Source organism: Pseudorasbora parva, chromosome 5 (assembly GCF_024679245.1).
Source record: "Pseudorasbora parva isolate DD20220531a chromosome 5, ASM2467924v1, whole genome shotgun sequence".
In the NCBI taxonomy this organism is placed as follows: Eukaryota; Metazoa; Chordata; class Actinopteri; order Cypriniformes; family Gobionidae; genus Pseudorasbora; species Pseudorasbora parva.
The window spans coordinates 28,975,660-28,988,022 of NC_090176.1; the positions used below are offsets into that span (position 1 = coordinate 28,975,660).

The 12,363-nt window shown below is 36.9% G+C and overlaps 1 protein-coding gene across 3 annotated transcripts in view; it reads left to right on the top strand.

The window, feature by feature from the left end:
* The window catches only part of hecw2a (HECT, C2 and WW domain containing E3 ubiquitin protein ligase 2a), a 28,779-nt gene extending 17,028 nt beyond the window's left edge, over positions 1-11,751 (top strand). For all 3 annotated transcript variants that reach the window (XM_067443803.1, XM_067443805.1, XM_067443804.1), the window contains exons 15-30: positions 570-755; positions 1,072-1,206; positions 2,020-2,104; positions 2,194-2,290; positions 2,436-2,519; positions 3,133-3,221; positions 3,504-3,624; positions 4,389-4,502; positions 4,780-4,932; positions 5,017-5,115; positions 5,292-5,421; positions 6,409-6,555; positions 6,636-6,750; positions 6,844-6,929; positions 9,245-9,357; positions 9,483-11,751. In XM_067443803.1, the coding sequence (XP_067299904.1) occupies positions 570-755; positions 1,072-1,206; positions 2,020-2,104; positions 2,194-2,290; positions 2,436-2,519; positions 3,133-3,221; positions 3,504-3,624; positions 4,389-4,502; positions 4,780-4,932; positions 5,017-5,115; positions 5,292-5,421; positions 6,409-6,555; positions 6,636-6,750; positions 6,844-6,929; positions 9,245-9,357; positions 9,483-9,594 (1,866 nt within the window). In that variant the 3' untranslated portion in view covers positions 9,595-11,751. The remainder of the gene's footprint in view (positions 1-569; positions 756-1,071; positions 1,207-2,019; positions 2,105-2,193; positions 2,291-2,435; positions 2,520-3,132; positions 3,222-3,503; positions 3,625-4,388; positions 4,503-4,779; positions 4,933-5,016; positions 5,116-5,291; positions 5,422-6,408; positions 6,556-6,635; positions 6,751-6,843; positions 6,930-9,244; positions 9,358-9,482) is intronic.
* The last annotated feature ends 612 nt before the right edge of the window (positions 11,752-12,363 follow it).

Below are 12,363 nucleotides of genomic sequence, written 5' to 3' on the forward strand. Positions count from 1 at the left end.
TCCAGCTTATTACTTGGCTACTTGCCAAATAAATACATGGACATGAAGTCTTGAATTTTGATTTGAAATTATCTTAATAAATTGTAGATTTGCTTAAAGCGTGTGCTAAGCAAAATAGTCTATTAAAACAAAACACACTGCCTAGCAACAATGCTGTGGCATTGTTATTAATATTATTATTATTATTATGTTATCCAAGTAACAGTTTTTACATATTTAACTACATAAAACGTTATCCTCTGTTTTAAGTTCTGTCTCATCTATGTCTTTGTGAGCAATGTTTTCGTCTTATTGCTTTAAATGGGGACACCTGAGCTCCTAGATATCTAGCAAAGGTTTTATGCAGTTTATATTCAAACACTGAAGTCCTCTCAGATCATTGTTACTATACTCAGTAGCTGTGTTTTGGAATCGCAAAATGTCGGCAATTTGCTATTCTAATTTTCTATATGAAATTAGCAGTGGCATGTTTCTACAGATAATGGTCAAGTATCCAAACAGAATAAAATATTCAGGCGTGCAATCATTTTGACACATTGCCTGATTTGATATCTTAATTTCATTTTCAGAGTGCCTATCGCATGTTCACAAGTAACACGTGTCTGAAGCACATGATCAGTAAAGTTCGACGGGACGCCCAACACTTCGAGCGGTACCAGCACAACCGGGACCTCGTAAACTTCCTCAATCTGTTCTCAAACAAGCAGCTGGAGCTGCCACGGGGCTGGGAGATGAAACATGACACCACTGGGAAGGTGTGTGTTTTGTGTGTGTGTGTGTGTGTGTGTGTGTGTATGTGTGTTTTTCTCCTTCTGGAACTATTCATTTGTTTGTTAATTTGTCTTAGACCTGCATAAGAGTAGTCTGACAGGACAAACTGTACAGACAGAAACTGAAATCTGAGTTAATGTTCACGTAGGCCCATCTGGTTGTCTTCTTGATGCCCATTTAGTGTTTCTGACCGGACAAAATGAACAGATGCTTGTTTTATTTATTCTTAAGGGCTCATCAGTTTTGTTTCATGGAAAGTTCTTTGCTCACACCCCCTGTTTATGTGTTTATGCATCACAGGCCTTCTTTGTGGATCATAACTGTCGTGCCACAACGTTTATTGACCCGCGGTTGCCCTTACAGAACTCCCGGTCCAGCGGCCTGCTGGTTCACCGACAGCATCTGTCCCGTCAGCGCAGCCACAGTGCAGGAGAGGTGAGAACTTTAGTTCTGTATACAGTACATATTTCAGCAATACATTGTGTGTACTAACCACGCACACTTCCATTGAAAAGTTTGGGATCAGTATGGTTTTCTTTTTAAAGAAATTCATATTATTATTAAGCAAGGATGCATTCAAATGACAAAAATAAATGTTCTTTTGAACTGTCTACTTATCAAAGAATCCTAAAAAAAGGTTTACACACAGTTTCCACTGAAAATATTAAGCCGCAAAATGGGTTTCAACAATGATAATAATAAGGAATGTTTCTTAAGCACCAAATTAGCATATTCATGATTTCTGAAGGATCATGTGACACTGAAGACTGGAGTAATGATGCTGAAAATTCAGCTTTGTCACAGGACAAATTTGCAATATTATATTAAAATAGAAAATTGTTATTTTAAATTTTAATAATAATAATAATAATAATAATAATAATAATAATAATAATAATAATAATAATAATAATAATATAATAACATTACTGTTTTACTGTATTTAAGTAAATACAGATTTGGTGAGCATAAGAGACTTCTTTCAAGAACATTCCCAACCCCAAACTTTTGAACGGTAGCATAGAGTTAAATAAAGTGATAAAGAAAAGAATTTGTCATTTTGGCAGTTGCATGGTTTCTGTTTCTATCCCTTCGTACTGGGTATCTCTGCCCGCAGTGAAATCTCATTGCTCCTGCATGTGTTTTTATTGTGCTGTCTATTGTATGCTTACATCTAATAAACTCAAATGGGGCATTGTCATTAGGAAAACACTCTATGAAGTTGTGAAACCTCCTCCTCTGTTTCAGGTAGCAGATGACTCTCGCTCTCCGAGTCCTCCTGTCCAGGGCCGGTCATCAAGAAACAGTCAGTACCAGGACTTGGTGCCTGTGGGTGAGTGTGTGTGCTCATTTTTACACAGTGTGCACACTGACATATCATCACATGTGTACAGGCATATTACACATCTGTGTTTTTTACAGCTTATAACGAGAAGATTGTCGCCTTCCTGCGACAACCCAACATTTTTGAGATTCTGCAAGAGAGGCAGCCAGAGCTCGTGAGAAACCACTCCCTTAGGTACATATTTCTGCATGTGTATGTTTCATCCGCAGATGTTGCCCGAAAGCCCAGAATTTCTCACTGCACCTTTGAGAGATTGTGCTGTTATGCTTAATAGCTAAATGCTAAACGTTTTTTTCATATGTTTTTATGGTTATTTCAGAGAGAAGGTTCAATTCATCCGCAATGAGGGGCCAGCTGGGTTGACCCGTCTGTCGAGTGATGCAGATCTGGTTATGTTGCTCAGGTTAGTGTGTGCACCTTTTGCAACATATTTAATTAAAGCTAACCGTGTGCCTGCCTGTTTCCCTTTGCCTGAGATAAGCATGCATTAGTTGAGTGCGTATGTACAGTACACTACCATTCAGAAATTTGAGGCCATTAAGATAAGTAATACTTTTATTCGACCAAGATCCATTAAACTGATCAAAAGTGACAGTAAAGACATTTATATAGTTAAGAAAGAGTTCTATTTAAAATAAATACTATTCATCTTTCTATTCATAAAAGAATCACAGAAAAAAACATCACGGTTTCTACAAAAATATTAAGCAGCACAATCGCTTTTAACAATGATAGTAAGAAGTGTATCATGATTTCTGAAGGATCATGTGACACTGAAGACTGGAGTAATGATGCTGAAAATTCTTTAAAGTTTTTAAATTATAAATGCTTCCTTGATGAGCCTTGATTTCAAAAACAATAAACATATTCTTCAGACCCCAAACTTTTTAATGGTAGTGTATATGTAAAAAAAAGAAAGAAAAAAAACGGTGTACATATTTTATGATGGCCTGACTTTGTACACCTAGCACAGGTTAGAATACACATACCTGTTACCTGGCCCTCTCTCCTTGCAGCCTGTTTGAAGAGGAAGTGATGTCGTATGTGCCGCCCAATGCCTTACTGCTTTCCAGCTACTGTCATGCCTCCCCACAGAGCTCCCCTGGTGAGAGGTCACATGACCCGGACTCACATCTAAACAAATAATTTCCCGTTTTCACCCCTTTTTCCTGCCTTGTGTCCTCCATTACGAGACTAAATACTGAGCTTATGAAAGTGGAAGACCCTGTGGACTAATTTGTATGTTTACCTGATCACGCATGTTTAAAAAAGTTATTCTGATTATAATAAATGCAATTAAATGTTAGAAGAGTTTTGTGTTGTGGATACTAGATTTGCCAAGGTAACTTCAGTTTTGGTTCCAGTTATTTACATCTCTTACTCACAGGAACTCCACGGGCCAATGCTCGAGCCCCTGCACCCTACAAGCGGGATTTTGAGGCAAAACTAAGAAACTTCTACCGCAAAATGGAGACCAAGGGCTATGGGCAGGGGCCAGGAAAAGTGAAGTAAGTTCTATCTTCAAAAAAAAATATTTTCAAAGATAATACTCTACTATTCTCTGTTCTATTCAACAAGCAGCTAATGAGCACTGCTTATTCTATCCCTAATCTTTTGTGCGCAGTACATTCTCAGAACTTTGGCTGAGAACATTCTGGCAAGGTTCTCTCAAAGCTATGAACAAACATTCCACCAGTAACATCAACAGAATGTTCTTTCAAAGTTATCTGATTATTTAATAATGCTCTCAAAACATTAGCTCAAAAATGTATACATTATTTTCATTGAAACGTAATATTTGGACAAAAAACAAAAAACATTTTTTCATTGTTGTTAATTTTGAATATTCTCTGAACATTCAGAATTGTTCCCATAATGTTTGCAAAATGATAAAATTGACGTTTTTGAAATACTGTATATAAAAATGTATGTTTTAAACGTTCATAAATAATCTTTTCATAACTTAATGGGAAAGTTAGCAAAACATTCTTAGAACACATTTTTGTTAGCTGAGTAATATTTAAAATAAGTAAAACAAATTGATATATTTTTAAACTGTAGTTGTTGTTTCTACATTAAATTCTAGTAGACATTAAATACTTGGTTGTTTCTAAAACTTTTTTCTAGATCTTTAGACACAACAATATGGTTCGTGACAATGTCAAGGCAAAATGTCAGCACTTATCGGAAATATGGAGCCACTTTTGTTATGATTATATTCATCCGTCCTTCTCTTCGTTGTGTCCTTGATATGGTTTCCATCCCTTTCTAGGTTAATAATTAGAAGAGATCACCTGCTGGAGGACGCTTTCAACCAGATCATGTGTTATTCCCGCAAAGACCTCCAGAGGAGCAGGCTTTATGTCAGTTTTGTTGGAGAAGAAGGGTTGGTGTATATATTTTCATAGTGAAATATATGGATAATTATTTTGACCTCTATATTACTGAGATCATATTAAATCTCTACATTACAACAAATCTCATTTGAGATGGCAAAGCTGACTCTTATAACTGTATCTTTAATTTAAATGTATATGCCCCTTTAGTTCGATCATTTTACCTTTTGTAATTTAAACCACTTCACTGTATTATTACATGTATGTGTGCATTGATTTGGTTAGTGCATTAAATATACGCGTCTGTTTTTTGTTTTTGTTTTTCAGATTGGACTATAGTGGTCCATCCAGAGAGTTCTTCTTCCTGGTTTCCCGAGAGCTGTTTAACCCATACTATGGACTATTTGAATACTCAGCTAATGACACTTACACTGTGCAGATCAGCCCCATGTCAGCCTTTGTGGACAACCATCATGAGTGGTAATAAGCTGATGGATGAATGGATGGATTTCATTGACAATCAACATCCAAAGGGCATTTTTAGACTAATGTTGTGTTTCTTAGGTTTCGGTTCAGCGGACGCATTCTGGGTCTTGCTCTAATTCATCAGTACCTGTTGGATGCGTTTTTCACTCGACCCTTCTACAAAGGCCTTCTCCGCATGTGAGTCCTTCACATTGAGTACCGAAGGGTGATTCATATTTGCTTAATATAAAGCAGAATCTGAAACTGTATCACAACTTTCTCTTTTTCTTGACTGAATTACTCCAGACTTTTGATTGAAATTCCAGTTGTTGTATAATTCAGTCACATATTATGTTATGTACATCTCTTTGTAGCCCATGTGATTTGAGTGATCTAGAGTTTCTGGATGAGGAGTTCCATCAGAGTCTGCAGTGGATGAAAGACAATGACATTGAGGATATGCTGGACCTCACCTTTACTGTCAACGAGGAAGTGTTTGGACAGGTCAGAAAGGTGTATGTCTGTGTGTTTGTGTGTGTAGTTTAGGTAAACCCTACATTTTGTCGGTCCCCATGAGGAAAACAGCTCATATAATCATAAATCAATCGTGATGGGTTTTGAAAATGTAAAAATGCTTTCTGTGTTGGGTTAGTGTTAGGAGATAGAATATACAATTTGTTCAGTATAAAAATAAATGTCTATGGATTGTCCCCATAAAACATGAAAACCCAACGTGTGTGTGTGGTTCAGATATATAATACATTATATGATATATGTCAATATGTCCCCACAAAGATGGCAATATCCAAAGTCCTGTCCTTGTGTAGACATGTTTGGTCCCCATGAGGAAAATATAGCTTAATAGCTTATGTTTTCAATATTTTATATCTAAGTCCTACACCCTCCCGAGAGCAACATGTCATCAACAATAATTATACTACTATAGTGTTTTTTTAAATGATTAATATTATTATTAACAATATTTTTTCATTTTTATATTTTCAGTTTTAATTGTAATTTTAGTTGCAGTAAATTTATGTTTATTATAATTTTTTTTTATATTTATGTTTAGCCTTATTTTTTATTTTTATTTTAGTTATAACTTTAGTCATTTTACTACTGTAACTATTAATACAACTTTTTTCATTTCATTTCATCTTAAAGGTAACATTTCTAAAGGCAATTATTTCTAATAACAACACTGGTCCTCAAACTTTTTAATATTTGTTAGAGGTGTTTGCTAAGGCAAGCACTGTTGTTATTATTAGTGCTCGTTATTATTCCAAAAAAAACATCATAAACACATGAGAGTGGGGTATTTGGATAAGCAAACCTTAAAGCAATAACTTATAACACCTTAGCAAGGCCCTAGCATTCACCAAATTACGCTAGCAACACCTTAGCAACCAAAAATTATTTTAGTTAATCAATAATAATATTCATTGTAAAGTTATATAAACTAAGAGTGAACTGGAGGATTTGTTATGTCAGATTACAGAGCGTGAGTTAAAGCCTGGTGGGTCTGGCATTGCTGTGTCAGACAAGAACAAGAAGGAGTATATTGAACGCATGGTGAAGTGGAGGATTGAGAGGGGTGTGGCCCAGCAGACTGAGAGTCTTGTGCGAGGATTCTATGAGGTATGATGTCGTCTGAATCTTTGAATATTAATGACTAGTTTAGTTTAACTCTGTTGATCTGAGACCATGTGATCACGCAGGTGGTGGATGTCCGACTCGTCTCCGTGTTTGATGCCCGAGAGCTGGAGTTGGTCATTGCTGGAACAGCGGAGATTGATTTATCCGACTGGAGAAGCAATACAGAATACAGAGGAGGTCTTTTTTACTGTTGATAATATCACAAAATGTACAAAAATGTTACAGCAGGATATCTTAATGTGACTTTTTTACTCATCTTTGCCTTTGAAGGTTATCATGACAACCACATAGTGATTCGATGGTTCTGGGCAGCAGTGGAGCGTTTCAATAATGAACAGAGACTACGACTCCTTCAGGTACACATAGATCTCACAAAACACCATGGGTCAGATATGCAACCATTTAAAAGTTTACTGTCAGTAAAAAAAAAAAAAAAAAATTATATATATTTTTTATTAAAAAGTATGCATTAAAGTGCCCTATATGCTATTTAAAAGGCTCCTAATTTTGTTTAGGAGGTGTCCTACATCAGGTTTACATGAATTAAAGGTCAAAAAACACCACATTTTTCCAGTGATTTTCAAACGACTGGATTAATCAGTCTCTCTAAATTCCTCCTTTCCGCGAGCCTTCTCTTCTCTGCACTGATTGGCCAGATGGCCCAGTCTGTTGTGACCATAGGCTGTGACTGGTCTACCATTTACAATGCACGTTATGGAAGCTAAACGTCCAGCTACATCCAGCTACGAAGACAGTAACGATGCTATCGATTTTACCATATCTATCTGAGTGGGAGTTTGATGATGAAACAATGGAAGAACTATTTATTCAATTTATTCATGGTAGAAAATAGTAGAAATAGAGTAATGATACTGAAAATGTAGCTTTGCCATCAGATAAATAAATTAAATTTTGAAATATATAGTTTTTGATTTAAAAAAAATTGCAGCCTTGCAGCCTTGGTGAGAAAGTAGGGTTGACAACTGTCCCATATTAGCTGGGACGTCCCTTATATTGGGCCTAATTGATTTGTCCTATACATGAACTCCCTTGTCCCGTTTATTGACTGCTACACTGATCTAACCACTGACTGATGCAAGAGCAGCAGTGCTGATCACGACACTTGAGAATGATCACCGACCGGCTCCCGCTCCACAGCAATCAGAACTGATATCTGCAACATTTTGGTGAATGCAAACAACGTGATTAATGTTCATGAGTCCAAGCAAACAAACAATGCAATCTACCTGAGGGAAGTCTTCTTGTACTCTTCTTCACTATTGTAAGTTAATGGAGTTAAAAAGAGAAAACATTTTTACATTTATGTATAGCTTATTCTTAACCTTGGACCTCATTATTAAAACACAAAATGACCAACAAAGTCTTCTGTCACTAAGCCTGCATTTATTTGATCTAAAAAGCTATACTGTGAAATATAATTATTTGAATGGAATAAAAGTTTTCTGTGCGAATGCAGTAAAATGTTGTTAATTCCTGTAATCAAAGCTGAATTTTTAGCATCATTACTCCAATCTTTAGTCACATAAGCCTTCAGAAACCATTTTAATACGCTGGTTTGCCGCTCAAGAAACATTTCTGATTATTATCAGAGTGTGTTTTTTCCCCCAAGGATTATTTGATGAATATATAGTTCAAAAGAATAGCATTTATCTGAAATAGAAAGCTTTTGTAATATTATAAATGTCTTTACTGTCATTTTTGGCAAATTCAAGTATTAATTTCAGTACCAAAAGTATTCATTTCTTGTCTGGCTATCACCAGACCAAGCTCAAATTAAAATTAAACACTGGTCTGGGGAGTCTGCTCTGTATTTTCCGCTGCACAAGAGGCGTGATAAATGAGCATTATTCAAATTACTCTGTATGCAATTGGATAGTCCTTCAACCAATCAGACCACAAGAGGCGTGATCAACGGGCAACGACCCATCGCTTCTCAATCTGTCATCGTGTTAAACCCGCTAATAGTGCGTCAGGTGGATAAGCCAGTCTGTGATTGGTTCTCGCAAAAGTGTAACAGAAGCAGTAGAAATGAATGTACAGATTTACAGACTGAGATGCAGGGCGAAATCAAATTGCCGGCAGATCAGGCTGGGTTTACCCAGTCTAATTAATTTCATTAATTTCTTTCCCCCCAAAAAAATCATCAAATCACAAATGCTGTAATTTTGAACTATGCTTTTTTTGTGCAACATGACATTTTTTTATATGACATTAAAACATTTTTAGAATTAAATTGTACATAAATAGGTTAAGCAAAACTAATGTGTTTATGTCTGAGAACCTTTTATAGACTAACTTAACTGCAGACACTGAAATGAAATACGCTGTGTGGTATACAGTACAAATTTTTTGTCTTATATTCCTTATTTTCCTTTTCTGAAGTTGGCAACCCCATGAACATAAGACTTCTTATAAAACATTAGCTCAAAAAAGCTCATGCAGCTCAAAGAGTAAAGCATGTCGCTTGCTAGCAACAGCAAAGTTGTGGGTTTGACTCAGAGGGAATGCTTAAACCGATGCAAATCGTACAAACAGTGTAAAACAAAACCTCTAAAATGTTCATTCTTATCCGAGTTCCCATTTAAACCAAAACTATTCTCCATGTAGATCAGTGAAATTAGCCAAGTCAAAATGTGCTGTTTTCTACCAGTTTGTTACAGGCACTTCCAGCATTCCCTATGAGGGCTTTGCCTCCCTGCGGGGCAGTAATGGCCCACGTCGATTCTGTGTGGAGAAATGGGGCAAAGTGACCTCCCTCCCACGGTATTTCTGAGCTTTTTATATTTAGTGTCTCACACAAACCTCTTACTGTGACCTTTATAGCTGATTGACCATCCCGCACCGATGATCAATCAGCTAATGCCATGTTGTCTTATATGTTTGTGTAGGGCTCACACCTGTTTTAACCGCCTGGATCTCCCTCCCTACCCCTCCTTCTCCATGCTCTACGAGAAGATGCTCACTGCTGTGGAGGAAACCAGCACCTTTGGTCTGGAGTAAGATCCCAGCATAGCAAAAGTGCTACTAACTTTTCCCCAGTTCCTGACAACCTGGCTCACCATATATTTTCATCCTTTATTTTCATCCCTCACTCTTCATTACGACATTGGTCACTGGACAATTACATAATCTTTTTTGAAGTCTCTGGAACTGGAATATATGCCATCAAATGACTCATTTGGCATGTGCCAACTCCTGCTCTATATAGTATGAACTCAAAGCCTGTGATAACTGCAATCAATTCTACACACTAAGACAGACTTAAGCCCAAAGTATACTTCGGCCATCCGCGTTTCGTAACGGTCAGCGCACTGTTCGCGTGATGTTATCTGGATGGTCAGCTGACGTCTGCGCACACTGTCTGCACGCAGCTAGCTACAACAGCGCATGTGCCAGTGACTTGAGTTCTTAGTGTGCACTCTCGGCCAAAAGAGTATACTTTTAAAGTCTCGGAAGATGGAGCGGAACGCGGAAAATGAAGTATACCCGGGCCATTACATATTCATCAGTGCTGAAAATCTTGGTTATTTAGTTTTGGTCTTCTGATTGGTTTGGACCAGTACATTTTGTTCTGGGTTTCAGGTCTTTGCCTTTTGTTCTTGACTGAGCTGCTTTTTTAAAAAGTCAAAACTATCTATAGGATTTAAATGAACAAAGCTGTGATGTTTTTTGGTTTTTAGAGGTTAAACTTATGGTTCTTGGTTTTAAAGGGTCTAAATGACATTGATCTTAGTTCTGAAAACTCATTCTTTTTGCCATCTTTTAAGAGTACCCATGAAAACAAAACAGCATGCACACTCTCTTATAGAGATCCTTGCACCAAATGTAGTGGTTGTAGAATAGCAACCTGAACGTCCTAGGTTCAAACCCCGGAAAGGATAGTTCCTCTATCACCTTTTGTGCCCTTGAACAAGACATTTATCACCAGACTGTTCCAGGGGACTGTAAATGTAGTAATTCACTTCAGTCGCCGATTAGCTAATAAACACCAACACTCAGTACTTTATATAATGCACACATTTTTTTAAATCCACCTCGCAACCTTTTATGCAACCCACATGTTACTAAAAAACTATGAATGTATGAACACTGATCACCATGTGCAATGTGTGCAAAAGATATTTGTGTATCAGGAATGGTAGATTTGTTCTTTGAGTTCATCATAAGGAGACCTATTGTTCTAAACTGTGGTGACAGACACAAACAGTGGCCTTGAAATCATCTTTATTAAAATGTATAGTTGGGTATAGTTAATATCATGGTGATGTGTGCAGTCCACTGGCGTAATCTAAAATCAGGGCTGCAGTGGTTAAAACCAGTTAAAACACAAGTTTCTTCTGCTATGGAAAAAGAAAAGAAAAGTGAAAGGAAAGGAAAGGAAAAGGGGGAAACCACATTTTAGCATGTGTAGGGAGCAGCCAGCCAAACTAACACCCTTGAATAAGTGATACAAAATGTTTTGGAAATATGACATAATAATGGAACAGTGCAGGAATTTCCATTTAATGTAACCACAGACTGAAGCTAAACACTGGATGGGTGAAAAGTTCTTCATTTTGGGCCACAAGTTGCGCCCCTCGTTTACAGGCATGTCGTTTCCCTCTGTGGTCCCTCCACAAACCCTCACACACACACACTCAGCAATACATGAACATCCCGCATTCACACCACACAAATGCCGATCTGGCCAAAGCTCAGATCCTAGGATATGGATTTGTCTTAAAACAGCTCCTTTCTCTATGTAATTGATCTTTGGATAAAACACTGCATGCAGGGTCAAGGACACAGTACCTGAGTTTGACCCTTAGATGGCGTTGTGTCATAGCTTGATATTGCATGCTGGAATTAGTGAAACAACAAGTCCAGATTATCTTAATTTGCATGAGAAGTTGCTGTTAATAAGGGGTGGGATGGGGGACAGAAATAAATAAATAAAAAAATAGAAAATGTCACTCCCATACTTTTCATACATAATCTGTGCTGTTATTTAAACTTTGTGGGTCACTGATGCTGGTGAAAGAGCCATCACAGTTGGTGATAATGTGAAACTGCATGCGTTCCATGATGTGTCCATTTTTGTATATAGCTGTAATATATGTATGTCAGTCTTGTCCTGTGTTTAAATTATATTTTGCACTGAATGTACCAGAGATTTGAGTGCTAGTCTGGTCTCTTTTTTTTTGCTCGTCTTTGTGCTTTAACACATTTTCCCTTGACACAGAACTGGCATATTTGAAAAATGTTGTTATGAGCCATGATTTATCTTTTATCTTAATGCTTGGCCAATCAAAGGGCACCTGTCAGCTTACTCATTGAGTTTGCATTTCCATGGTCTAAAGTCCAGTTGCATACTTCAGTTGGCTACCGAAGAGACAAGAAATCCAAAAGCAGACCTGCAAAGTTCCAGGAACTTCCAGCTCCTCTATATTTCACATTGATGACAGTATTATAAGCTGCAAAACAGATAGGCTGAGCAAACACTTAACAATTAAATGAAAGTAAGAATAATATATTTAAATCAAATAATACATTTTACCAAAAACAACCTTATTTTAAGAATACATGATATATAGCCTAGCCACCATATTGGATGTATTTGGTTTTGCATTTTTTTTCATGTGTGCTTTAACTTGAAGAGCATGTGTCAGTAAAATCTATCTATCTATCTATCTATCTATCTATCTATCTATCTATCTATCTATCTATCTATCTATCTATCTATCTATCTATCTATCTATCTATCTATCTGTCTGTCTGTCTGTCTGTCTG